Source organism: Caloenas nicobarica, chromosome 1 (assembly GCF_036013445.1).
Source record: "Caloenas nicobarica isolate bCalNic1 chromosome 1, bCalNic1.hap1, whole genome shotgun sequence".
In the NCBI taxonomy this organism is placed as follows: Eukaryota; Metazoa; Chordata; class Aves; order Columbiformes; family Columbidae; genus Caloenas; species Caloenas nicobarica.
The window spans coordinates 21,694,225-21,719,787 of record NC_088245.1 but is presented as its reverse complement, the minus strand read 5'-3'; the positions used below and the strand labels follow the sequence as shown (position 1 = coordinate 21,719,787).

The 25,563-nt window shown below is 36.5% G+C and overlaps 1 protein-coding gene across 1 annotated transcript in view; it reads right to left on the bottom strand.

Annotated features, from left to right (window-relative positions):
• MOV10L1 (Mov10 like RNA helicase 1) overlaps positions 1–25,001 on the bottom strand; it is a 29,174-nt gene extending 4,173 nt beyond the window's left edge. The window contains exons 1-22 of the mRNA XM_065658436.1: positions 24,825–25,001; positions 21,449–21,605; positions 20,928–21,040; positions 19,967–20,157; positions 19,757–19,767; positions 17,433–17,553; positions 16,258–16,499; positions 15,933–16,128; positions 13,784–13,978; positions 13,037–13,151; positions 11,397–11,574; positions 10,646–10,716; positions 10,195–10,286; positions 9,420–9,478; positions 8,737–8,898; positions 6,191–6,369; positions 5,557–5,703; positions 4,768–4,889; positions 3,870–3,969; positions 3,288–3,452; positions 1,698–1,871; positions 769–918 (exon numbers count right to left, since the gene is read on the bottom strand). Coding sequence (XP_065514508.1) covers positions 769–918; positions 1,698–1,871; positions 3,288–3,452; positions 3,870–3,969; positions 4,768–4,889; positions 5,557–5,703; positions 6,191–6,369; positions 8,737–8,898; positions 9,420–9,478; positions 10,195–10,286; positions 10,646–10,716; positions 11,397–11,574; positions 13,037–13,151; positions 13,784–13,978; positions 15,933–16,128; positions 16,258–16,499; positions 17,433–17,553; positions 19,757–19,767; positions 19,967–20,157; positions 20,928–21,040; positions 21,449–21,605; positions 24,825–24,950 — 3,066 coding nt within the window. The 5' untranslated portion in view covers positions 24,951–25,001. The remainder of the gene's footprint in view (positions 1–768; positions 919–1,697; positions 1,872–3,287; positions 3,453–3,869; positions 3,970–4,767; positions 4,890–5,556; positions 5,704–6,190; positions 6,370–8,736; positions 8,899–9,419; positions 9,479–10,194; positions 10,287–10,645; positions 10,717–11,396; positions 11,575–13,036; positions 13,152–13,783; positions 13,979–15,932; positions 16,129–16,257; positions 16,500–17,432; positions 17,554–19,756; positions 19,768–19,966; positions 20,158–20,927; positions 21,041–21,448; positions 21,606–24,824) is intronic.
• Positions 25,002–25,563: the final 562 nt, after the last annotated feature.

Sequence of the window (25,563 nt, the reverse complement as noted above, 5' to 3'; positions counted from 1 at the left end):
GAGCAGTAGGATCTCTACAGGCAGAGCTCTAATTTGCAAGTGAGATTTCTTCAAAAGGGGTCAATCTTTTCCACACACCTCACAGTGTTTCCCCCAACCCAGGCATAAAAGGCCATGAATACAGAGATGCAAACATTCAGAACAATATACACACTATCCAGAGCATCCTCTGGAAGTGAAAGGAGATTGAGTCTTTTTAAAATGAAAGCAGACTTAACAGGCTTAAATATAATTAGTTTTAAAAATAAACCACAGCATTTGAAGTTGACATTCAACATTCTCTGCAGGTTTAAATACCAGCACAAGCTTCAAGTCTGACTGCGAGACAGGTAGGAAGTCCCAATTCCTCTAGTTTCCTCAAAGCCTTAACAGGGTGACACAGCCTACTTCACATTTCCCTTTTGTTCCACTCCTCAGTGCAAAGAGTGACAGAATCAGATTGCTGTTCCAGCTCTTGGATAATAAACTCTTGACTTGTACTCTTTACTCCCAACTACTGAAAAATCTGCTTCTGTCTTCAAAACTGCAAGCAGATCTCTCCTTAGTAATTTCTTAATTTTTAAAACTAAAAAATTAGAGAGTGTCATTACTGCTGTCTTTCTCCATGTTTAGGTATCAATGGAAACATCCTTATTGATTGATAATAGACTGCGTAATATCACAGTGAAGTTTTGAGATATGCCTCCCTGGTTTAACAAACCACAGCCACAGTGTAAAAATCACAAGATGAAAACCAGCAACTCTGAAGTTCTTGGACATTAGTTATACCTGTTTACGATATGGTGTAATCACTCCAATATCAGTCACTGACACTGCAGTGTTTTCATTTTTAGCAAGGTGGCAACAGTACTGCATTACTTGAACTGCTTCAGTTGGATTAAACCATGAAGGACTGTGACCTTCACGTGTTTCGTTACCCTGTATTAGGGGAAAGGAAAAAAGATGAAGAGCAGGTGTAGAAGCAACTATGTATTTATTAACAGATTATTCTTATACATCCTAAATGCAAAAAAAAGTGATGTAATGCTACGTACAATTTCTTTTCTTCACTATACACCCTTTCCAATGAACAAATATCACCTAACATTTTATATATTTTTAATTACTTTTTTTAAGCTGAAGAATATACACAGCAACAGTACTTTCAGTGTGCAAAGAAGTTAAATTTCAACTCACAATAACATGTGTTAGTAAGCTAATACCTTGCTTTTGTGCAAGGTAGAAGAGTTCAAAACCAAGCACCTCCAAGCAGTGTATATTATCATGTTTTATTAACTTCTTGGAAGAATAAAGAAAAACTTTTTCCAAAGTACTATTTTCCCTTGCCTACCTAAGCCTCAAAAATCCTCTAGTTTTAGAAGCTTGTATTCATTCTAATGTAGAAAACTCTCATCAAAAGCAATCAAAAGGCAGCTGAGTATAGCTCCACCTTGGTCAATCTGCTATGAATTTACATTTGTATCAAGAAGTCTCCGCAATACACTTAATAGGCAGCTGCTCAAGTTCTTAGCAAACATTTGACTTCAGTAGTTGTTTCTAAAACCAGATGGTCAGGAAGTCACGTTACTTGCAAAAGAAAGTTTATTCTTTTTTCATATCCTTTCTAGATTTCAGTCTGAAGAAACTCATCTACAACATCAGCAAACATCTATTAGGCCTCCTTATTCATACTTTCACTACATGAACATTTTACATACCCTTATTCCATGAAAAATTAATGGAAAACCCTTCCTGGGCAATTTCCCCCAATGCAACAAAGAAGTTACTACTGAAACGTCTGCACAAACTTCTAGCTCCTTATGATAAAACAATTTAGATGGCAAGGCAAGCAGTGCCGAATGGGACCTGTAGTTCTTTACAAGTTTTGTGATCTGCAAAGACAAAAACCAAAATCCACAACTGAAACAGATAATTATGTAGACTTCACAGTACACAACTCCCAAGCAGATAATACTTTACCATTCTCTAACATTTAGCTTTGATAGAGCTGCTGAAGAACTGTATTAAAAGGCAAAAATCTGCAGGTGTGATCTTCTATAAGAAAAAATAAAAGCAGTTTAAGGACCATCTCTTTTTCCTCCAAAGGAGAAAAAAAAATGAACTGAATGTACATGAGATTAATTGGTCATTTTCCAGTTCCTTAAAACTTTTGATATGTAGGCACATTCATTATTTTTGAGAGTCAGATTCTTTTTATGAGGTTTCCATGGATGTAACCTGTTTTTCTGAGGAATTCTTGACAGGCACAAAGGGAACATGAGAAGAGGTGACAGAAACTGGCCTTACAAACAAGAAATGCATGTCTTTACATGAAAGAATGGCCTTAAGGAAGCATTCCAGTCAGTAATACACAGGTCAAAAACCACCCATATATCCTGTAAAAAGACTAACACAAGTTATTCAAGCCCAATGCTGCCCTTAAAGCCCTCACATGTCCTGCTCTCTCATTATGCCAATTCTCTTTAAGCATTGCATAAGGAACACAACAATGTACATTTGCCACAACAGATTTTACAGGGAAGCGTGACAGGTTTTTCAGTAGGCTGAACCCAGCCTAAAGCCTAGGGCCAAACATCCCCGCTTTCCCCCTTCAGTCCGCTACCAGATTTCCCTCTCCTCTGCTTACGTGGGTCAACTAGTCATCTTTTGCTCAGTTTAATTCTTCAAAATGTATTACCACAAAAATGGGAAGACATCTTAAGTTTAACTTTGGCCCTGTATTTCAGATTCAGACATTAATTTAAAGCAGCTGAAACATCTGCCACTGAACACAGACTTGAGGTGCTTCACCATACAAGAATTCTGGGAAGCTGTCCTTCAGAGGAAAAGGTGATAAAGAAACAGGTTTTTTCCCTTCCTGAAACATGATGTTTGCAAATTTAATCTTTAAATGTAAAGAGGAAGCTGGTTTTTAATGTTAAAAGTAGAAGATGTACTTGTTAATTTGTGGAAAATTGAGTTATAAAGTTACAGCAAACACGGACAAAGGAGAAGAAAGGGAATTTTAAGCCATTATTTAGAAGGCTAGTTTGTGCACCATATTTAACTTATGCTTCCTTAAGAATAGATAACCTCTTCAAAGTAGTATTTTAAAATGCTGGAGAGCTCAGAATCCTTGCTATTCAGAGTATATACTCAAAATAATCAAGTTTTCCTAAAGAACTAATGTTCAAACTAGACTTATCACTAAGCATCAGGGAGCAAAATGGTGGTAAGGGAACAGCAGGAACCAGTTTCTCCTTTTTTGATTTAGATGAAAAAATAGTTGCAATTTGAGTTTTACTCACCAACAAAGGATTATATGCTCCACAGGCACTAAAAGCATCCTCATCTCTCAGATATAACTCTCTTGATGTCAGTCTTTCCAGCAGGGAGATATTTAATCCAAAACTCTGTGCAATCTTAGATTTTATTACTGGCCCTAACTGCTTTGGATCTCCAACAAGAACTATCTGTATATGCAATTAAAAAAATCCATATTGTATTAAAACAGTTAAAAAAAATGTAGTTTCAATAACATCATACACATACCTCAGAATTTAAAGGTCAATTTATATCAAATATTCCCAATTTCCTCTGAACATCTATTATGTTTGTAAAGAAGCATTAAGCCCAGGACAGGAGTATATTTGTTGTCTTAAACTAAGAAAGCATATTTTTATTTTAACATCTTCCACACACTGAATCCTGTCCTACCAACAGACTTGTTTTAGATGTAAAACCACTGTTTAAGTGTGGGAAATGGATATTGTGCATGACTAAGGTTTAGTACGAGTACTCAGAATTCCATGCTTGTTACCAGGAAATGGCTGCTTGCATTCTACATCATCCACAAAAGTAAAAACAGTAAATGATGCTAAGAGAATTACCTGTCCATTAGCTTCTGAAATCAACCCAATAGGAATCAGGCTCTCTGGTTCACTTGCTTGTCCTGCCTCATCCAGAATCACATGAGTGAAGTGTCCAAGCCTTGAATTAAATGACACAAACCCAAAACAGGGCTATTGTCAGATTAGTTCATTCTGCCACCCTGTGGTTGACCTCAGCAGTTCCATAAACTTCCTTGTCAAGTGTGCCAAGCAACTCCATACACAGAGCCAAGATGGATATTTTCAACACAGAATATAGAAAAAACAATCCAGTAACTTTGTCATCTTTGTTTTTTCTTACATACTCCAATATACGCAGCCACTGGTTATCTTAAAGCATTGTTTATACCAAGGTTAAGATACTTAAAGCTTTTCCTGTTCTTAATTTTCTTCAGGTATTTAATTAGAACAACACACTTGCTGTAGCAAAGAAAATCCCCAGGCCTTGTTTCTACCAAACAACTCAATGTTGTTTTACAAAGTTAAAATAAAAATCAGATGACTCTTTAGTTAACAGCACTTGATGTGGTGTTTGTTTACAGAGAGTAAAGGTGACTTGATAAAAACCAAATACAACATAGTTTTTAGTGTGACTATCATTTTGAGCCAAAATGATTGTCAACAGCAACATAAACTTCAAAGGCTCCTGCTAATAGTGGAGGAGAAGTTATCATGTCCAAAATTTAACTTTACTCAAGATAATTCTGAAATTTACCATGGAGAAAGTCTCTGCTGAAAGATTACTAAAACCAAGTAGTTTGCTAGGAAGACAACTTCAAAATAGAGGCACATGCAATGGACTATATTAAAATAGCTCAAGTTATAGTACAGAGGGTATCTAAAAGCTCTGGGTTTTATAGCATCCAGCTCAGTGATATTCTGAACTATAGTACTCTACCGTATTTCTGCTTGATAAAACATTCCTGCGCTGCTGCATGTGGTAATTATTATCCTGAACCACGATGCTTTCGAAATATCTTCACCATCTTTGCAGTAAGGTTTCACCATGTCATCAATTTGCTGCAGGAACAAAAAGGTACTTTGTCAAACAAAATGCTCCTCTAAAACTAAATGTTTTAATTTGAATAAAAAAGCCTACTGAAAACTATTTTAGAAGCTGAGCAAAACTTTGATTTAGACCTATTCATGCACCAAAATGAATTCATCATTAATTTTCCCAAAGCAGTACATATGCAAGACATCTGTGTTTTCTTTTTTCTAAGGAGCAAAACTGAACATATGGATGTTTCATGTACATGCATAAGTATAAAAATATACACATATATATGTATGTGTGTATACTGTATAAAGATGACAAACCTACTTGCTTACTTTTCTGTGTAAGTAGTCTCTATTTGGAGACAAATGCTTGACTTCAGTAACAGATTTTAGGACAGGTTTGTAATCCAAAGCATCTTACCACATTCAAAACCCCACCGATAGGTACGGGCTGCTTGTGGAGTAAAGCACTGCAGGAAGGAAGTTAAGATTCTACAGTCATACAATTCAATTAAGGACCATGACCAACGTTTTCCAGTTGATCTTCTGGAAAAGCTAATGTGTTTGTACTTTGGATCTTAAACAAGCCTAACTAGCCTAACAACCACTGACAGTTACATTAAATCAGTATTTTAATATCAAAATATTAAAGTGAAAATATTAACTGACAGATGTCTATAATATTTACCTCTTCTGACCTGCAGCTAGCATTAACTCTGACCATAGCTCCTGGTTTTAACAGATTGCTTTGATGCAGCCGCAGGCAAATCAGGTCTGTTGCAGCATTTGATGGCGCACAAACTAAAATTCGACTATCTGGTAGAGTATAATGTATCTACATTAAAGAAGATGGTCATTAAAAAAAAAGGTTATTTAGAGAAGTAGCAATAGCACAAACGTGCCCATTTTATTTCACTGAATACAGAATCCAGATGAGCTTTGCATACATTATATTCATCCACCCTTTTGCAGTTCAAGAACACCTGTCTTCACAGTCATGACTAAGTGTTCTCAAATCGAGTGTACCAACAGCAGAACTAATTAATGGTTACCATATTAATGTATACCTGGGCTTTGTGAATGTATTATGCACTACTGGAATCAGAAGTTAGATATTGTTCACTAAAGCTTTAAAGACAAATAAGCCATTCAAGAGTTCTCAAATTCATAAAGATTTTTCCTCTTTCATGAAGCTATAGAAAATGATCTTTGACTGTTTTGAGATCTCCTTGTGGAAAAAAAAATAATGGTACTTGCAGAATTACTGTAAGTGTTCCAAGAGTAAAAAGATTAGAGGTGACTGATTTGTCATCCACCATTACCTGTAAAATAGCTTCAATTACTGTTACTGTTTTTCCAGTTCCTGGTGGTCCAAAGAGAACATAAGGTGTTGGACGACATTCACCACTCAGTATCCTCTTCACTGCCAGTTTCTGTTGCCCATTCAGCATAGGATTGAAAAATTCACCAGCTTTCTGTTTAAGTGTCACAGATTCACTGACTATAATGAAGATAAGCATGTATTAAAACTCCATATAAGTATTTTTAACATATGTAGATTAAAGCAATTCCAATTCACATTATGCTTCAAAAAGTTTTCATTTTCCTTATGTGGTAACAACCAATGAATTTCTCAAATTCTTATTTCATAGAATAGCATGTAGAAAATAAGCCATATTTCGGAAGTGTATCAGATCTTTAATCAAATTGAAGGCCAGAAAAGGACTATGATTACATAACCCAACAACTTTTAAAACTCTTGTTCAGTAATTTTAGCATCAAGTTAACATTTTTGTCCTAGAATAGCAAAATTTCAGTAACTTTCAGTAACTGGTATTTCAGGGATAGTACCAGTACTACATGACTAGTAGTAAATCATGACTGCTGACATTTTTTTCTTAGTCCTGTCTGAAGTAGTGTAGCTTTAGCTTTACACAGCAGAATCTTATCAACCCTTAGAGACAGAAGTGCATTCTAGGTATTCCATTCTATATTTCTTTAGGCATCCTATTGCTACAAAGTGATAAAATCAGCCTCTTTGGCAATTAAATACACTGATGTCTAAAACTGCACTTTCTAGAAAAGCATAGGAATGATCTAGGTTTTCTGAAAACTTTTTTAAAGTTTTAACATCTTTGGCAAAGTACCTGTCCCAAGGATGAGACACAGCATCCCAGTAACAAGTCAAACTTTGAACATGAGCAAAAATTTTCCAGTAAACGACTGGGAAATGACAATTTAGTGAGCACAAAATATATCGCTAGTTGTTTGCTGTCTCCTCCCTGGAAGTATTCAAGATGAGGTTGGATGGGGCTTTGGGCAACCTGATCTAGTGGAAGGTGTCCTTGCCCAAGGCAAGGGGGTTGGAACTAGATGATCTCTAAGGTCTCTTCCAACACAAGCCATTCTATGATTCTGTTATATGAACCAGAGATGTTTAAGTCATCTGCAGAAAGACTCCAAAGAAACTTCCTGCTAGTACTGTTCTACAATTTGTCTTCAAAAGACAGAGCATGAGGACACCTAAAAGGTACCTTAGCCCTTGAGTACTGAAGTGATCATAATGCTGAACTGTCTCTACTCAAATGTAAAGTATTAAAGTATACCAAGTTGTCTTGTTTGCGGAGATACTGTCATCACATTGGTTGATGCCATGCATTTTGCCTGTTTGTTCTGCATTTTTTTGACCTGAAAACAGCAAGATAAATGCATTTATAACCTTAAGATGACAGACAGCTATCTTCACTAACACTTTTGAAGTTGCTAGGCTTTAATTTTCCTATTAAATAGCATTATCTCATTTAATATCTACTGTGAAGACAAAGAGTAGTAGAAGGTGCTAGGAATTCCCACCTTAAATTAAATTTAAAGATTTCTAGAAGTTTGGCTTAAACATTAAACATCTATTTCACAAATACTTTGCAGGTTCAGATGAGGATTTTGAAGACATAGCTGAGTAACCTGCTTCCAGAAAAGCTAATATTCACATTCCACACGACTAAGACAAGATATTTTTCAGATTGCAGCATGAGAGAAAACTGCTCATAGGGAATGTGGTGTTTGCAAAGTTCTGGACCAGATTCCTCGGTTATCTTAACAATACTGATCCTAACCCAGCAAAGCAATAAGCATTAGAGGTTGATTACTCCTCCTCGTACAGGACAGAGGTATCATCCGGAGATGTCTGCTGCTTCCCCAAGGCTATGATGTCACGGAAAGACTGCAAGGCTCATCTAGCCCTTCTGAATACTCCCTTTGCTGCCCACCCAAGTGGGCACTAGTGACACCTTGAACAGATCAAGGGTGGATCATACATCTATGCAGTAAGCATGAGGGGTCCAGGCCATGATCTCCACCATCCTTTTAGTCAAAAAGAAAGGCCCCAGTAGAAGCAGGCATCTTGCAGAACAGTAAATAGCTGTGCAGCTGCTCTCACCAGCATGGCTCTGGGTCTACGTGCAGGAGGAAGACTAGGTAACCTCCTGAACTCCTAAGACAGATTTCTACATATTCTGCATTTAGTTTAACTAGCAGTTAAGAAACATGGGTAAATCTGCTCAGAACAGGATGATTATTCCCTGCCACAGTAGCAGGACTTCAGTATTTACTCAACAGCAGCTACAAAAACTAGTCTAAGGCAAATCTGACAATTACAATTATAATCATAGTTGGTTTTTTTTTTTTACAAGCACTTTCAATTTCAGATGATAATGTTAGCTTAATAATATCAGTTATCATAAAATGCCCTATCCCCAGGCAGTAAACAAAAGCTTCTGTCATCAGAAAGCAGCAGAATACAACTTAGATTCTTTGATACTCCATTATGCAAATCCTTTCTATCAATAGCTGCAAAGTAGGTATCTGTTACCAGTCTGAATGGCATTCAGCGTTTTAAGGAACATACACAGAAATACCTTTCTTTCCTGCTGGGAACATTGTTCAAAGCCATCATCAACCACACAATACTCAGTAGCATTCTGGGTCTTGATAGCTTGTGGTGATTTTAAGACAAGTCTTTCTGGAAATAACACTTCAAATTTAGAGGAGAAAGAGAAAGTACATAAATTTGAAAGCCACACAAACACTTCACATGATTCACTCACTACATTACTGCTGATACATCAGTTTGCTCTGAGCTGCCTAAACTGGTTTATTAGAACTAATGTAAAAGTGGTCAAGATCTGTATGAAGTTCATATGGATCATTCTACTAAACCATAAAAAAACCCAGTACATCTTAATAAATGCTGAGGTAACACAAAACATTGCCCTTTCAGTTGCTATTCTTTTAACAGTATGATTTTCTACAGTTCTTATTGGGTCAAACAGTTCACAAAAGTTTGTTTACACTCCTCTCCCCTATGATCGCCAACAGATGAAATGATTCTAATGACACCTACACTAGATTGAGGGTTTTTTTTTAATACAGAAAACTCCAAGAACAAACTACAATGCATTCCCCTCTCAGTATGCCCTGATGTGAAAGAAACATAAAACACAAGACTCTCCACAAACAAACTCCTCTAGATAGTTTCCATCAACTGAAGTGTACCTTTTTCACCCAGGTAGACAGCCTGCTCAACTGCCAAGTGGCATCGCCTGCTAGTAATCCTGTTACCAGAATACAAATTTGTAGATTAAAGCTCACATATCCATAAACTGCAACAGCATAAATGTACAAGGTATCCAGTATTTTTTACTATGCACCAAGGCATATAAAATTAGGAGTTTTTATATAAAACCACTTTTTTTTTTTCCAAGAAGCATCTATTGAGAAATATGCTGCAGAAGTGCCCATCAACAGCTTTGCTAACTCTTCAGTGAGATAAAGATGGTCCTCATGTTCCAGACTTAAATAGTCTTTCAAGGAAGTTCCCCGCAAAGCTGATTTTACAGAGATTAAGCAACTATATACAGATAATAACATCCCATGAAAAAAAGAAAAGTAAAAAAGGATAGGTTGTTAACATCAGCCTTTTTTTTTTTTTTACATAGTCTTGCAGCCATATTGGTATTTTTTTCCTTAAAGAGAAAAACACAAACCAAAACATCCCACCACACCCCCCACCATTTCATTGTCTGGCATTGGTGTAATTAGAGTCTTAAGACAAGAATTCTTTGTACAGTGATCACAATTGCAGTCTTTTACCAATGAGTGTAGTGGCAAAGGTATGTTGAGGGCAAGAGGTGAAAGAATTGGCAAGATCTTAATTATGTCCTTCTCCTACCTGTATCCACCAAAACAACCAACTGACAATCATGTATATTTTAAAAGTCACTTTTAGAGAAATTATTAAATGCAGCCTTTTGGAAACTTATACAAATACCTGCAGTGAACAAATTCCACATCCATGGGTTCCAAGTTGTAAGCCCGTTCAAAGTCTGCATTAAGTTTAAGAGTAACATCTTCATTACATATCTGTTGCAAAGATAAAAAAGTCAGTTTACTGATGAAAGTTTAGTAATTTAAACACAAAGAAACAGTGAAAGCACTGAATACCTCCAAATAGAACATCTAGGTTTACCCACTATCAACATATTGCATATCTAGATTATAAGTGCTTTCAGAGCAGATAAAGATTATAATCTAGAAAGAACAGGGAAGGCAGTGTCTTCAAAAAACACAATAAAAATACAAAATCACCACTCAGCATGTAGATAAAGCAAATTTAGCTTCCCAAAAGTCAGGGTAAATCAGCCTTTAACTCCATGAATTGCCAACTTCCCCTTTGAAACCTGTGGACCACATATTTTCAATGGAAGATACACCTTACTTACCTCAGTAATATAGGCAACATACTCTATTATATGATCAGAGTAGATCTGACTTTTCAGTATCACCTTATCACCTGATCATAAACAAAGTTAAAAGGCAACAGTGTTACAAGGAATAGTAAAATTCTCCTCAAAGCAACTAATTTCTTCCTCTTTTGTATGGTTAAACTAAGAATTTGCAGGATGCTACATGTTAATGAACTTAAGATGTCCCTGCTCATTGCAGGGGAGTTGGACTAGATGACCTTTAGAGGTCCCTTCCAACCAGAACTATTCTACGATTCAAAGGTGCTGTATTCATGAGTACCTGTTCTGAAATGCCACATGCAGTTACATATTACAAAGGTAGCTAATATTGATGCCATCAGACAACAGCTCCTGAAAACGTACATTATTTGAATTTCTGAAATAAATTTTAACTACTTTCACAGCTTTCTATACACCTATTGTCTTTGAAGATATTACTACATTGCACAGTTTATTTCTGCTGAAATCCTCGCCAATTTTTGTACATGAAAAATCCTGATGTATCGGAACATGCATAAGGACACATCCACCGTTGCTGCAGACAGCAGCCACTGTAAGACACTAAGAGACTAACAGTGCAATTCACCTGTCTAGTAGCCTAAACTAATAACATTGTGTTCAAATATATCAAAAACTACTTTAAACAAATGAATAAGCACTAGAGTTCGTATTGCGCTGAAAATATTAATCAACATGTTATTTGGCTTTATCTCACATTAATCACTACCTGTAACCAGGTGAGGTCTGCCCTCTTCCACTCCTGGCACTTCCAACACTAACAAGTTCCCATTCCTTTTCAAAGTAACTCCACTCATATTGAAGTCTTTTATCTCCATTTCTGCATAGATCTCTTCAAGCCACAAGAGAGTAGAAAAGTTGGCTTTAAAATTATCTAGATCAAGTTGCTGAAAAACAAAACAGTATACACTATTGTTGTGACTTCTACATTAAGATATGGAACCCACTCTTCTTAACATTATATAAGACATCTCAAGACAGACTGAGCAGCAACTGGGCTGCTGATTAAGGCACCTAAATATACATCTCTATATATTAGCTAATATTTTAAACTCCCCCAGTAGTCAAAGAAGAATTAGTACAGTCCTTGGAGCTCAGATACAATAGCCAGTGAACTAAATGTTAACCAAGTCTCTCCCTACTACAATGGCTGTTTCAACATGTGAATTCCAGGGCAGTCTACAAACTGAATGCTATGCTCAGCAGTCCCAGAGAGCATAAAATCTAAGTACACTGGGCAGAGATGGGTGAACACAGAGTCATGTCAGTCTTGGCCCTGGCTGGTGATTACACAATTTATAGCAAGCTGAAAGATGCTGAACTTTCTCCCTCAGAGCTTAGTGCACCTCACTGAAGAGGTCTTCTCCAACAGTACAAAGCTCTATCTAAACAAGGGATAGCACAGAATGCTTTCTATTTGATATCTTTTCACTCAAATACAAGGCAAGTGAGAATTGCTTTCTGGAGCAGATTTAAAACAGTCACCAATATAAGACAGAACTTAAGGTGTGGTTAAAAAAAGTTACCATTAATGGCGGACTTTTCATACAGACATATTTCAAGTACTACAGAATTTTGTTTTCTTTTTGAGAGAGGACCGCTAACCTGCTGTCTCTTAATGCTATGACCTCAGGTTTTGTGTGAGTTTAAAAAGCAGGCAACATAATTTTTCAAAAATCTAAAAGGCTAAGTATCAGACCGAGTGTGTAAGTCATTAAAAAGTTAGGAGGGGGAAAAAAACCCACAAACAAGCAAACAAAGTTGCAGCAAAGCTCTACCAGAAATCAGAACAAAGTTTTAGAGAAGAAATCATTGTAATATTCTCATTAGACTTTTTTTTTTGAATGTATTTCAAAATAGATATGCTTGTGGGAAGAATTTGAACAAGCCATAGTGAACTAGAATTAGAGAATTTTTTAAAACAAAGCTTAGAACAAGCAGAAAAGAATCCTGTGTTATTGAAATAACTTCAGAATTTCTGCTTTCATTTGCTATAAAACAACTGCTGGACTACCGCTCTGACACTCCAAAACCACTTTCCAATGATGCCTAAAAAGTGACAGTGAAGAAGAAACTTTGTTCAGCTCCTGTAATACCCCCTCTTCCCCATGCTTCTACTCCCTTTTCAGTTTTTCACATTTACACTTTTGTACACTTATAAGCTTGGATTCTGCGACGTACTGAAATCCATGGAAGTTACAGGATACAGACTAAAGTGTTAAAGTCTACTTGGCAGCAGTATTACATCATCTCTTACACTAAGGGCTACACATTTTTGCTAAATTAAGGCCAGCTTGAACAAACATCTACATAAAATACATTTTCTTATATAAACCTACAGTGGCATACCTCTGCTAGGAGAGGCTGAAACATTAGTATGTCTGACTTCTGCTCCACACATTTTCTTAACTCATCTGGTATGGTATAAGATGGGAGAAAGCTTGGCAACCGCCTTCTGCAATTTCTAAAACAAAAAACATTCAGCATTCTCCAATTATACATGTGAAAACCAGCTAATGAACATGCCACATCAAGGCTATAAAACCAAAATACACACACGACAGACACAATGAAATGAGAAGTTTTGTACAGTGGGAAGAAAGAAAGTTATTCCAGTTACACATTCTTTGAAAGTATTGTGCATCTGCTTTTTCAGGTTAGGGATATTTTTATAACTAAGCAAATACTGTAAGTATAATGGATGCTTGTTTGCAAAAGGAAAACTTCTGAATGAAAAAAACATTTATCAGATACATATAGATGTCGAAGTTGCTTGAGGAGTTAAGACACTCAAAACTTTTTTTCCATCTTTTTTCTTAACACAATTGTTACTTGTAGATTACTATGCAACAGTGTTTATCACCACATTCTACAGTGGAAAGAGCTCCTCTTTGACAAATCTACAAAGAAATCAAGCAGTTAATTTCTAAACCCACCCCTTCTATCAGTAATGTTCACAATTATCTTGTTTACAAAATACATATATAAAGATGTACAGACTCTCACAGTTTCTTTGTCAGCATTACAGAACAGATACAGCAATACTAAATAGAGCAGTATTAGGTAAGTGTTATTTTTTGCTCTAATTCACAGTACCTTCTGGATTTAGGGGCATCCACTGTTGTCTTCCTTGGCTGAGGTTCTGCAATAATTTTAGGCTTTCTTGGAGAAAATGGTTCCAGAGGTGCTATTAGTAATTCTTCTTCAGTTGTTACAGTGGCTTCAATATAGCGTCCAACAGTAAAATTGGAAAAACCAAGCAACAGCAGTTCTTTACTGTATCCAGGATTTCTTCAAATAAGCAGAAGTTATGTTCTTAAAACCATCATGTTCACACTTAATTTTCACCAGCCATATTTTTAAAAACAAAGTTTTAGATTCTCATTTCAGTAACATATGAGAACTGCTAATTTAGGGTAATTCCTCACACTCCCCATCCTTAGTTCAATCCAGGTATCATAAATAAACACACTGTGTAAGAGTCTTAAAGCCCCAGTTTCACTAAAAGCTTGGATAAAAAGCAAGATCCCTTCCCTCAACATACTAGGTACAGAATTAATATTTCTGTCACAAGGAACACCTCAGAATTACAGTTACTGAAAAAGATATGCCAAACATTTCCAGAGGAACCTGAAACACATCCCTTCACTGTTTGCAGCAACAGCTTTACTCCACCTTGCTTAAGGTAACTCAGAACTGAAGCCTAACTGTAAACACACTAAGTAGATAAAGTAGGAAAGATCCTTTATTTCTGATAAGTGCACTCTGTATGTGTAAGCAAAGGTTGGGGAGTGACGGGGCGGGGGGGGGGGGGGGTGAGGGGTGGGGGTGGAGGAAGTCTGTTTCTTCAGACTGTTTTCTAAAGAACTTAAAAGATGTAACACACACCACATCCTCTGAAATCCCTTGATGAACTCACCCCAGCACTACCCAGAGCCCAACCCTCTCCTTGGCACTGACTGCACTGTCCAACATGGTTACCACATGCCTGAAACAAAAGCATCCCAGAAGGATTCCAGCTTACTTTCTCTTTGGCAGGAATACCATTTTTTTCATGCCAACTAACACTACCTGCTGAGGTTGAACCTACAGTCTGGTTTTCTGACTCACGAACTCAGTACAGACACTGAACTGTCCAGATTTATGGTCTAAATTTTAAGTGGCTGGCAAGCACTTGTTCCCTTCATGCTGCAGCCTCCCACGGAATTTTATGCGTATTATTATTCTGTGCTGTTAGAAGATCCTCAGACTTTGTGGAAAAAGATGTGTGGAAAGAATTTCTATTTCGCTGTAGATCTGTAAATGCCAGAACAGCAGGTCATGCCTGCAGCTTATCTTTCAAACTGAAGCTAAAATCATCCTTCTAAGAAAATTTCTATCCCTTGCCTCACTATTTAAAATGGTAACAGAAATAGTGTGAAAGAGTGCTGTGTCACTTTGATGAATGAAACCATTTGACCTTGTTTTCCCTACCCAACTTTTAAATTATGATCATAACAATCAATAGTTGTGGTACAAAGTTTGTAAAGCTATAGCTGGAAGTACATGAAAGTTAAGCTTTCCAGCAGGACGTTCTTTCTTGAATTCTGAAAGATCTCAGACAAAGTCACTTTTTATTCTTAACTAAATCCATGAAATACTTTGTACAAAGTATTTTTGTTTTTCAAGGGTTTTTTAAGATCTGCAAACTCTATAAATTATACCTTCAAAGAAGTAGGGGTTTTTTGTGCATATGTGGTTTTGTTTGTTTGGGGTTTTTTTTTTTAATTTCAGTAGAGATAATTTGCGTTTAGCATTACAGGGCAGGGAAGTTTGAGATCAAAGCATATAACATGAATATGACATAAGGGTATCCATACTGGAAGAACCATTTCAGATATAACTCCCAGGAAATCTACGTTAGCTCTACTGATCACAGAACAATGAGTTTCCTGAGGAGAATATTAACCAGCTGTAGGCATTATCTTCACTTTGCTGTGTTTTTTTTTTAGAAAAGTTATTTGCTCCCACTGTATTTCTTCATTTAGCACTACAATTTTCTTTTGACAGAAATCAGAATCAAGCATTTAAATGCTAACTACTTTCAAGGTCTAATATAGGTTTCCATACCATTTGCTAAAAATGTACTTGCTTACTCTGTCGAACACCAAAAAGAGAACTGTACCCAAAATAAGGGCCCTATTAAGTCAATTTTTGTTACTTGCTTTCATTATATCAGTCAGAATCAATGGAAAGAAATACTTACACAGCTGTGCATATGATCACTATGAATGTTCTTCCACCTGCTGGTATGACAATTTCTCCAGTAATATTGACATGCTTTATCGATTGTTCCACATCTTCTCTTTGCTCATTTTTGCCATTTTCCAGATTTTCATCTTTCACCAAGGAAAAGTTCTCTTTTGTCCTTGATAAATTTGTATCCTGAGAATTAATTTCTTCTGTAGTACACAGATTATAATAAATTCTGTTACCACAATTGCAATAGCTAGTATAGGCAAGTCTTCTCAAACTATACAGTCTTCTGAGGAATTAACACTCAGTATTCAAATGTTAACAGTTCACTGTACCTGGAATGAATCCATTCTTCACAATGGATGCATTATTCAATGACTCATATGTTGTTCCTCCACTGTCATTATATGAATTAATTGCAGCTTTTGAGAGGTTTTCTTGATTTAATGGAAAAGATGACACACATGCTTCTGGGCTGTTCTCACATTTGTGAGGAACCTGAAGACTGAATTGCTTGTCTTTCACCCATCCAGCTAATCTGCAGCTGATTAAGGACTGTGGTACACTCCCTTTATTCCTAGAAGTAGTTATGTAATTAATTATATAATTAAATGCATAGTTAATGTTCTTGGGAAGCTTAATTCTACCTGAAGTCAAATACAACTGTCTGCAGCAGATTAGTTCACCATTATTTCATAACTGCTATCAGAAAGAAGTTACACTGCTGCTTCTAACTCACAAGGACTAGAACCTCTGTTAAATGGTAATATTTCTAGGTCATATAGACTATCATATGAACCATACATAAATACTGTGTATAAAAAAGCTATGGTAACTTTAAATTTATCCTTGGGTAACTAACTCTTAGGACAGAGCACATAGCAACAAGTAGAAGGTATTCAAGTGTGACTTAATTTGAGCCTCTATGCTCAGATGTGGAAGAAAAAAAATCCAAACAGACAAACCAAAAACCCAAACAAAAAACCTCCTACAAACAAGATAAAACCACCAAACCAAAAAATCCTCAAGGACACACCAACATAGCTCTTCAGCATCCAAGATAAACAACTGCCCCCCATACCACATCAAAACAAAACCAACCCAAAACAATTAGGAAAAAAATGTGGTCTGCTTTTAATATGAGTATGCAACAGTCCTCTTGTTTTAAGATTTTGAAGATGATAACATATCTGCAGTTTAATTTAAACAGCCTTACAAGTAAAAGCATTAACTTTAATCCTCATTCCATAAAGGATTTTATTAGCATTGAAAAGAGACATAAGACTGGGGAGTCTCAAAGCACTATCTGTAAGAGATATGCTCAATAAGATGACTATCATAAAGACATTAAGTTTAATATTAAATTCTTTTTAATTCTGTAGTATTTCAGGGTTACTTGAAGACCATGAACCACAAGGCTCAACTATGAGAGGCTTCTGTATGAAAGACAGGTTTATGGACTATGGAGTGATGAAAAGGAAGAAAGCTTAGAACAATCAGAAAGGCTTACTCTATCCAAACTATCATTCTTTTAGATTCCCCTTGTTTCAGAGTTCCAAAGTCAATCATTCTTGATACTTCCAACCCTTCTTTGTCTCTCATTAAGTCTTCATAAGGCTCATCCGGACTGACTCCGTTAGAGTGAGATTGCCTGTAAAAATAATTACAGCTAGCAATTGAAACACAAATAGGCTCAGCAAATATCTTTGATTCAGCACAAGTTTAAGAATCACTATACCAAAGCATAGTTACAATGTCTAGGAAGAAGCAGGTGAGAGGGTTCACTTCCCAGCTACCTCCAAAACAAAAGAGATCACCTTTGCTAATTTAAGCAGCAAGTTAAAAACCAACAAGTCTTTCGTCAGCAGCACAATATACCAGCACAAAACTTCGGATACAAGGTTAAAGTGATTAAGAAGCTAGCTAATCTTTGCTGAAGAGCTGAATCAAATGGTGACTGAAGCTGTCATGGATCTCTTTGGGAGCTGAACCAAGACAAAGAGCAGCTCCTTTGCAAAAGTCCCAATTAGCACTGGAGCTTAAGAGATAAAATGGCTAGACTGGAAATGTTTTAACATGTACCCTCCCAAACACTTAAATCTTCTGTTTCCTGCTACAATCTCAAAGCAGCAACTGAAGAAGAGATTGAAAAAACCTGAAAAACAAAAAGCATCTTAAACTGTCACACGTACTACTGATGAAAAATGCGTATGAAGCCAATATCACATGTTCTTCCCTGTCTTGAGACAGTGAACACAACTCTAACCTCTTCGTCTCAGCTACCTGTAGAAACCATCAAAAAATTGTTTCTGTTCTATGATGAAAAAACTATTCAGTTAGATAAATTGGCACTATAATCACTTGGAAATATGCTAATAATCTCAGCAATATTTCCACACCCTAAGTATACCTCAGTTATCTAACACAATAGAGTGGAAGATGACTGAAGCTGTTTTTTATTAGCTACATCAGTTTCCTAGCAAAGCCCACTAGATGTTCCTCATTGCTGCTTAAGCTCAATTTTTTATATGGTAGGAGATACGCTAAAACTGAGAAATCAGCCTTAAGATCTACTTTTGTAACTTAGCTTTAATAATAATTTTCTGTATTAAATCCATCATTAAAAATAGGTCCAACTGAAAAAAGTGAACAAATTGTACTGTCGTGCAAAGTGATGTAAACACTTCAAGCTCCATCTAGGTACAACTTAAATCTACTATATCCATTATCTCCAGTGAAAACAAACTGCTTAATCCATTCTTCATAGTTCCTCTTTGAAGACATATGTATCATAGAATCATTTTAGTTGGAAGAGACCAGAAAAATCATTGATTCCAACCATAACCTAACTCTAGCACTAAACCATGTCCCTAAGAACCTCGTCTAAATGCCTTTTAAACACCTCCAGGGATGGTGAATCCACCACCTCCCTGGGCAGCCTGTTCCAATGCCCAACAACCCTTTCTGTGAATAAATTTTTCCTAATATCCAACCTAAACCTCCCCTGGTACAACTTGAGGCCACTTCCTCTAATCCCACCACTTGCTACTTGGCAGAAGAGACCAGCACTCTCCACATCACCCTTAGCTGTATTTCCTAGAGATCAAATAAGGTAAGCTCTCCTCAAGACTATGTTTGAAAGGTATTAGAATGTCCTTTTTGCTCTCCTTTGGACTTCCCAGTTGGTTGACAGCTTATTTTTGGCCTGCAGAATCAGACTCAGTAATCCTACCACAGCATTGTTAGCACTTAGTGACAGACTTTACAGGTAATACCCCTATTTATATACATTTTGGCCATATTTGTGTTTTTCACAGGACAGACACTTGAACTCACAAGTCAAACTCTGGATCTTTGCTGCAGAACTCCTGCTGACTAGTTGTTGCCCATTCTACATTTGCATAGTTGATTATTTCACAAAATTTTGCTTCTTCTCCATACTGAACATCATCTAATTTTTCCAGCCTTTTTCTACAATCTCTCCAGATCCTTCTCACATCACATGCACCATCTAAAGTGCCTGCAGAACCTCCCAGACTGATAGTTGCAAGCCTAACAAATCTCTGAGATTGTTAAACTACCCTTTTAGGACAGATATCTGAACAATTACTACGACTCAAGCAAAATAGATTAAAGAAACATCCACTTTACATCAGTTTTGCTGAGAATGGTTTTCAATGAGTAAACTCCTCACCAGAGCACAGATTAGAGGAAAAAACAAGTAAGAGCATGAGCTTGGCATTTTTCTAACAAAACCATGCAGAATACCTTCCTTGCCCAGCATTACCCCCGAACTCAGCTGCTACTAGTTTCGCTTCTCTAGTAAGCAGAGACATCCCAAACTTCTGGAAAGGAAAAAGAAAAAAGCAAGGGCCAAAACTTGTCACACTCTGATCTTTGCAACGATCTATCATGCCTTCCAGTCAACTAGTGAAGAATTCACAGTATTTCTCACTGAGTAGATGCAACAAAATTTAAGCTGCATAATTACAATTCATCTCTAGTTGTTATTAGGTGGAAAGAGAATTAAAGAAAGAATATTACCCATCCTGGCTGACTGGCACCAAGCAGAGAGCTCTCCAAATGTAACATGACTGATTGCTCTCCACCACAATTGCATTCACGAGATCATGTCTACAAGGTGAATAGCCATCAGGAAGTCTCAATGAATCCAAAGTGAAAAATATACTCTCATCTACTGTACCACTTCTTCCACAGATGCTGGAAATGCGAACCTGGAACAGTTTGTTATTCAGTGTTACTTGACATTATCTGCTTAAGCCAACAGGCATACTACCGCTGCTAGTTTTTTCCTGCAATAGTCATTCTAGCATTAACAGAGCTGCATTCTTAAGGTTCAGTTATTCATGGGAGGTTAACATACATCTTTAACCTAGAATCACTGTGCTTGTCTTTAGATTCAAAAGCGTGAAGAAACAAGTACTGCAGATAAGCATTAGGTTCCACTTAAGTGCATACTACAATAAATACATTTGACTTAATCATGATACCTGTCTTGCAACTTATCAACTTATCTAATTAATACTTAAATATTAGCAGCCACAAGACAAAAAAGTTTTCCTATGCTTGACATGCAAATATGGTTCTGCATATACAGTTAGGTCAAATACCATAAACCTAATACACATATTCCTAGATAGAACAAATATTTTCATTAAAATAAAAGGAACGATTGTTTTTAAGCCAAAATACTTGGATAAATTAAACACAATAAATTCCATAGTCATTCCTTTAAAAAGTTTGAAAATCCACAAATCCTCATTATAACCAGTGTAACTAAAACAATAAGCATCCAAATCAACAATTGACAGCCAGTAAGTTACTCTCCCTGTTCTAACCAAAATGTGTATGCATTTTGAAAAGATTTTAGAAATAATCCTACAAATGGTTGCGTCTATAAGTTTTATCTTTTAATTACAGATGTGTGCAAAACCCCACTGCACACAAGGCTCCCCTTGCCAAAAACAATGTGCAGAACATTTACCTTGTCTACTCGCTTGTATCTCAAAGGCTTTACAGTAACTGCTTCACTGCTCCACGTTTTCGAGTTAATAAAGTATTTTGCTTGCACCCAGTCACCTTCACAAGGTTTGTAACCTAGGTAAAACACAACATTTCTCAAGTTTAATTGCTAATGATGACATTTGCATTACTCCCACACAGGACTCGTTTAAGTTAAATAAAATGACCAGCCAGAACAATGCATTATTCAGATCCATTGAGTTCAAACTTCTCAGTTCTTCCACCAGTAGGTTATGACAAACTACAGAGATGCTAGTGGGAAAATACAGTTGCTTACATGTAACTTAGGTTTACATGACTGCACGCAAGTTATGCTGGGTGAGACTGAACAGATAGCTTTCTTCACCCAAATCCCTATGTTGGTTTCACTACATACACTCTATTAGAACTTATTTAGTATGTAGACTAAGTTTATCAGAAGATATTTTGGTTGTACATATAAAATAAAATTAAGGAAGAGAAAACAAGAAACCCTCTACACACCTTCACAGACATCTTCCATTGCAAAAAAAGTATTCTGATTAATATAGCCACCATCCTTAGAGAGAGAGGTGATATTGCCAATTAATATTTTCATATTTATTTCAGAGGCATCACAAGTAGGACTGGAGTCTTCCCATGTATTCTGGACTGCATCTACCTATTAATACAAAAAAACCCCAACATTCAAATAGCCAGTACTTAGAATTATATGTTAAACATATATTCCTACAATAAATATCAGAATTTCAACTGTTTATGTAAGTCAAGCTCCTTATTAGACAGTTCTGTACTCACTGTAGCTGTTCATTTTCGTACACAAAAAACATGAGTAGTAAACAGTAAGAACTTCTTAAAAAGCCTGCTGCATGCTGCAACACTGACAGCTACTACAATTACACATTGATCTGTCAAATTTTTCTCATGCTTCCCTTGTTTCAGGTCTACTTAAGACTTTTCTTCATATTGACAAGACGACTCTGCCCTGCCAGCAATCTGATTGTACACAAATGGAACTAGAAAATCACTATTTCGAAAAGTAAAAAAAAAGTTCAAGACACTATTCATAAACACTATATGTATTTCAGACTGCCCCTCAGTCATTCTTTAATAATTTGAATTAAAAAAAACCTAAAGAGCTGCTTCTTACAGACTCTCCATATCACAAACTCAAGTATAAGTTTACTTATTCAAAAAACCCTCTGCAGAACACAAGCTACAAACTATCAATGTATACAAACAATTTTTTCCCCCAGCTATGTTGGGGCAAGGATGTAGCATCTCCGCTCTTAATTACTAGAATTCCTAGAACTGCAAGTTCTCTTCCTCGCTGCCAAAGGGCCACCACCATCACAGGTTCAGAAGCCTCCACTCTACAGTTCAGACACGCATTCCTCAGACCTCCCCTGCTCTCCGCAAGGACTGTCAGGGCCACTAAACACCAGTGCCATTGGACAGAAGCACATATTAAACAAGGTCTGCTAACTCCAAATGGTATGTAGAGAAACTACACTGTGCAAATAAAGCAGAAAAGAAGATATCAGATCCTTTTTCTGAGGCTTATGGGGATAAGGATGTAGGAAAGCTTGAAGAAAGCATACAAGGTATCTCTGCAGTGATTAAATAAAAATAATGAACAAAATGCTCGTGAACAACTTTTCCTATGAACTGTAGTCTAAATTTACAAGTCAGATCATTAAGTAAACAGCTTATTTCAGAAAGCCAAGAGTTTACAAATTCATAACCAGAATAAAGAGTAGAAAACTAGAATAATGCAGAGAAGGTAGTAACTAAAAAAGCCACAACTGGACAGAAAAGAAAAAAATAGTTAGCTGTAGTGTTTTCAATTTTACATGAAGACTAGAAACTCTGAGTTCAAAGTATTTTGTTAATGTGTGTGAAGAAAGTTATACACTGGCAAAAGACTCTATATAGTGCCATCTTTCTCTTACAGATCAGCATTTGTGCACAGATGAAAAACCATCCTATAGCTACACTTTTCATAAATATTAAGAATAATTTTACACTTGAAAAATGCTATCAACTTTGTGTGGTACACTTTAAGGCACAATTTTTGCTAAGAACATGTGCATTACAGAGCGAGAATAAACAGTTTGAATGTTAATTGCCTTGTCTTGATCACATGGATCCTATTCCAGATGCCCATGAACACATGGGTTCAATCCTCAAATTTTGAGGGGGATAGAGAGAAAGGAAGAGAGCACACCATATAGCCTTGCTTTCAACAGCCACGCGAATGCTTCTGCTGATAGTCAGGGCCTTGCTGAAAAGCCATGAAGCTCTTTCCCAAAGAGTGCAAAGAAAAATCCACCAGAGCTTCAACTGCTGAATTTTATCATCAAGAGAAGAGCCATGTCTAACAGAAATGTAAATAAGAAGTAATCCTATGGTGACAGACAAATATTTTAAAGGTATGTCTCTAGTTACCATTAGTATGACTGGTCAACAGCCTAATTCTGAAAAGTGTACAGTACGTTACCACAGAGATACTAGCAGTTTCAGTTACAACCCGTAATTCACTCTATGAATATATGCCATTGGTACCAACAGAATCACTGAATGTATAAAAATAGTACAAATTCACTTCTACATGATAGCTGGTTATATCTGGACATTGCTGGCAACTGACGAAAATGTCTCTGAAGTACCAACAATCAGGATGGTGCATAAAAGAAAGGCATGAGGAATCAGAAACACAATATACTAATCAATGCAGGACTTTGACCTCCTTTCCTCAATGTATGTATTGTTTGATAACATAGTAATGACAAATTCTTCAATCTGGTAATTTACACTGTTACTAAACCTGCATATCAGAACTTTACTAATAAGATTAACAGATACATTAGAATACTTCAGCTAATCATTACCTTCCCATTATCTGAAGCATGATCCCTGATGCCACTATGTTTGCTGATTACATTTCTTGTAGACAGCACAAGTTGATAAGATGTTTAATTATGAAACATCCATTTACTAGAAAACTCAAGTAAGCTAAAAAAAACCTAGTTACACTGTTATTTGCTCTGTACAAGCAGGTTAAGCTTTGCCTCAGAGTTTTGGTCAGGGTAAGTTTTACAGGAAGTACACTAGTCTAGTGCTGTACTTAAAGCATAATGTAGCTAAGCCAAACAGATACAAGCCAAGAAGAAGGGTTCTGTACCGCCCAGTTAACCACTGCTTCTGCACTGCTGTCAGTCTTCTTTACATAATATCTAAATGGAGGAGGGTCACTTGACTCAGCTTCTGAGCTAGATTACCACAGGCACCTGAGAGCTGAGCCTATACAATTAAAACAGTTAGCAGTTTAAAGTTGGGACGACTAAGTAAAAATCAAGCTTGAAGTAGGTATACAAATGAAGTATTAAGCAAGAAAGGTACTGAAATATCAATTTTTATAACCCTCTATGACATTAAGTTGCCAATTTTTTTTTACAACAGAAGTTTTCAAATCAGTGTTCTTATTCACTTCTGTGAAAAAAGAGTAAACTTGCAGCCCCCGTTTTATTTTCTTATCTATTCATAACAATAACATAAAATTGACTTTGAAGCTCAAAAGAAGTTAAACCAGATTTGAACTAGGTATAATTAAACACATTCTGATGCAATTAATCAATAGTTTAATATTCACTCTATCTAGACCTATACTCAGAGAATCAGTATTAAAGGAACAACATTTAATTATTATTTTATCCCATCTCCTTTAAAAAAACCAAAATGACTTAACCCCACTAGGTGAAGGGCTGTCCATTTCTCTCATTTTGTAGAATTTGGGAGGCTAACACTATAGTAACCTCCAAAAGAAAGTCTCAAGAGATTTACAGAGAAAGTGAGACAACTATTTATCTTCACCTCTTACCCTGATGGCCTTCAAGCCACCTGATGTTTTATCTTCTTCAATAATGGCAGTAACTTCTTGTCCAACAGTCAGCATCATATTTCTTGTAACAGCATCCTTTGTGAAGATTATCATGTCATCTATCATCCCATAATCATAACAAAATCTTGTCACTACTCCTTGCACAGTTTTTAATTCTTTATCACCTGCATCCAGAGGAAAAGTGTTGTCATAAGAACAAATGACTTATTTACAGAACTATGCAATAAGTAATTAATGCTACTAAAAATGCCATCCCTTCTATCAAAAAGTCATTCTCTTGTTCAACTAAAAATACCAACAGCTGACAACTACTTAGTTACACGTTTAAGTCTTGAAGTCTTATGGCAAGTTATGTTTTCCACCAGTTAAGAAAGCTAGTTAAACACAAACTGCATGGTAAAATCAACATTCTTTAAGCTGCATGAAAACATAGAATATTCTGAGTTGCAAGGGACCCAATAAGGATCACCAAGCCCAACTCCCTGCTCCTTGCAAGACCACCTAAACCACATGACTAAGAGCATTATCTAGATGCCCCTTGAACTCCAACAGGCTTGGTGCCATGACCACTCTCCTGCAGAACCTGTTTCAGTGACTGTCGATCATCCTCCCAGTAAAGAATCTTTTCCTAATGTCCCCTTTTCCTCAGACTTTGTCACTATGTTTCCCTCCATGTGGAAAAAAAATGACACAGATTCTCCTTAGCCCTCCTTTTGTT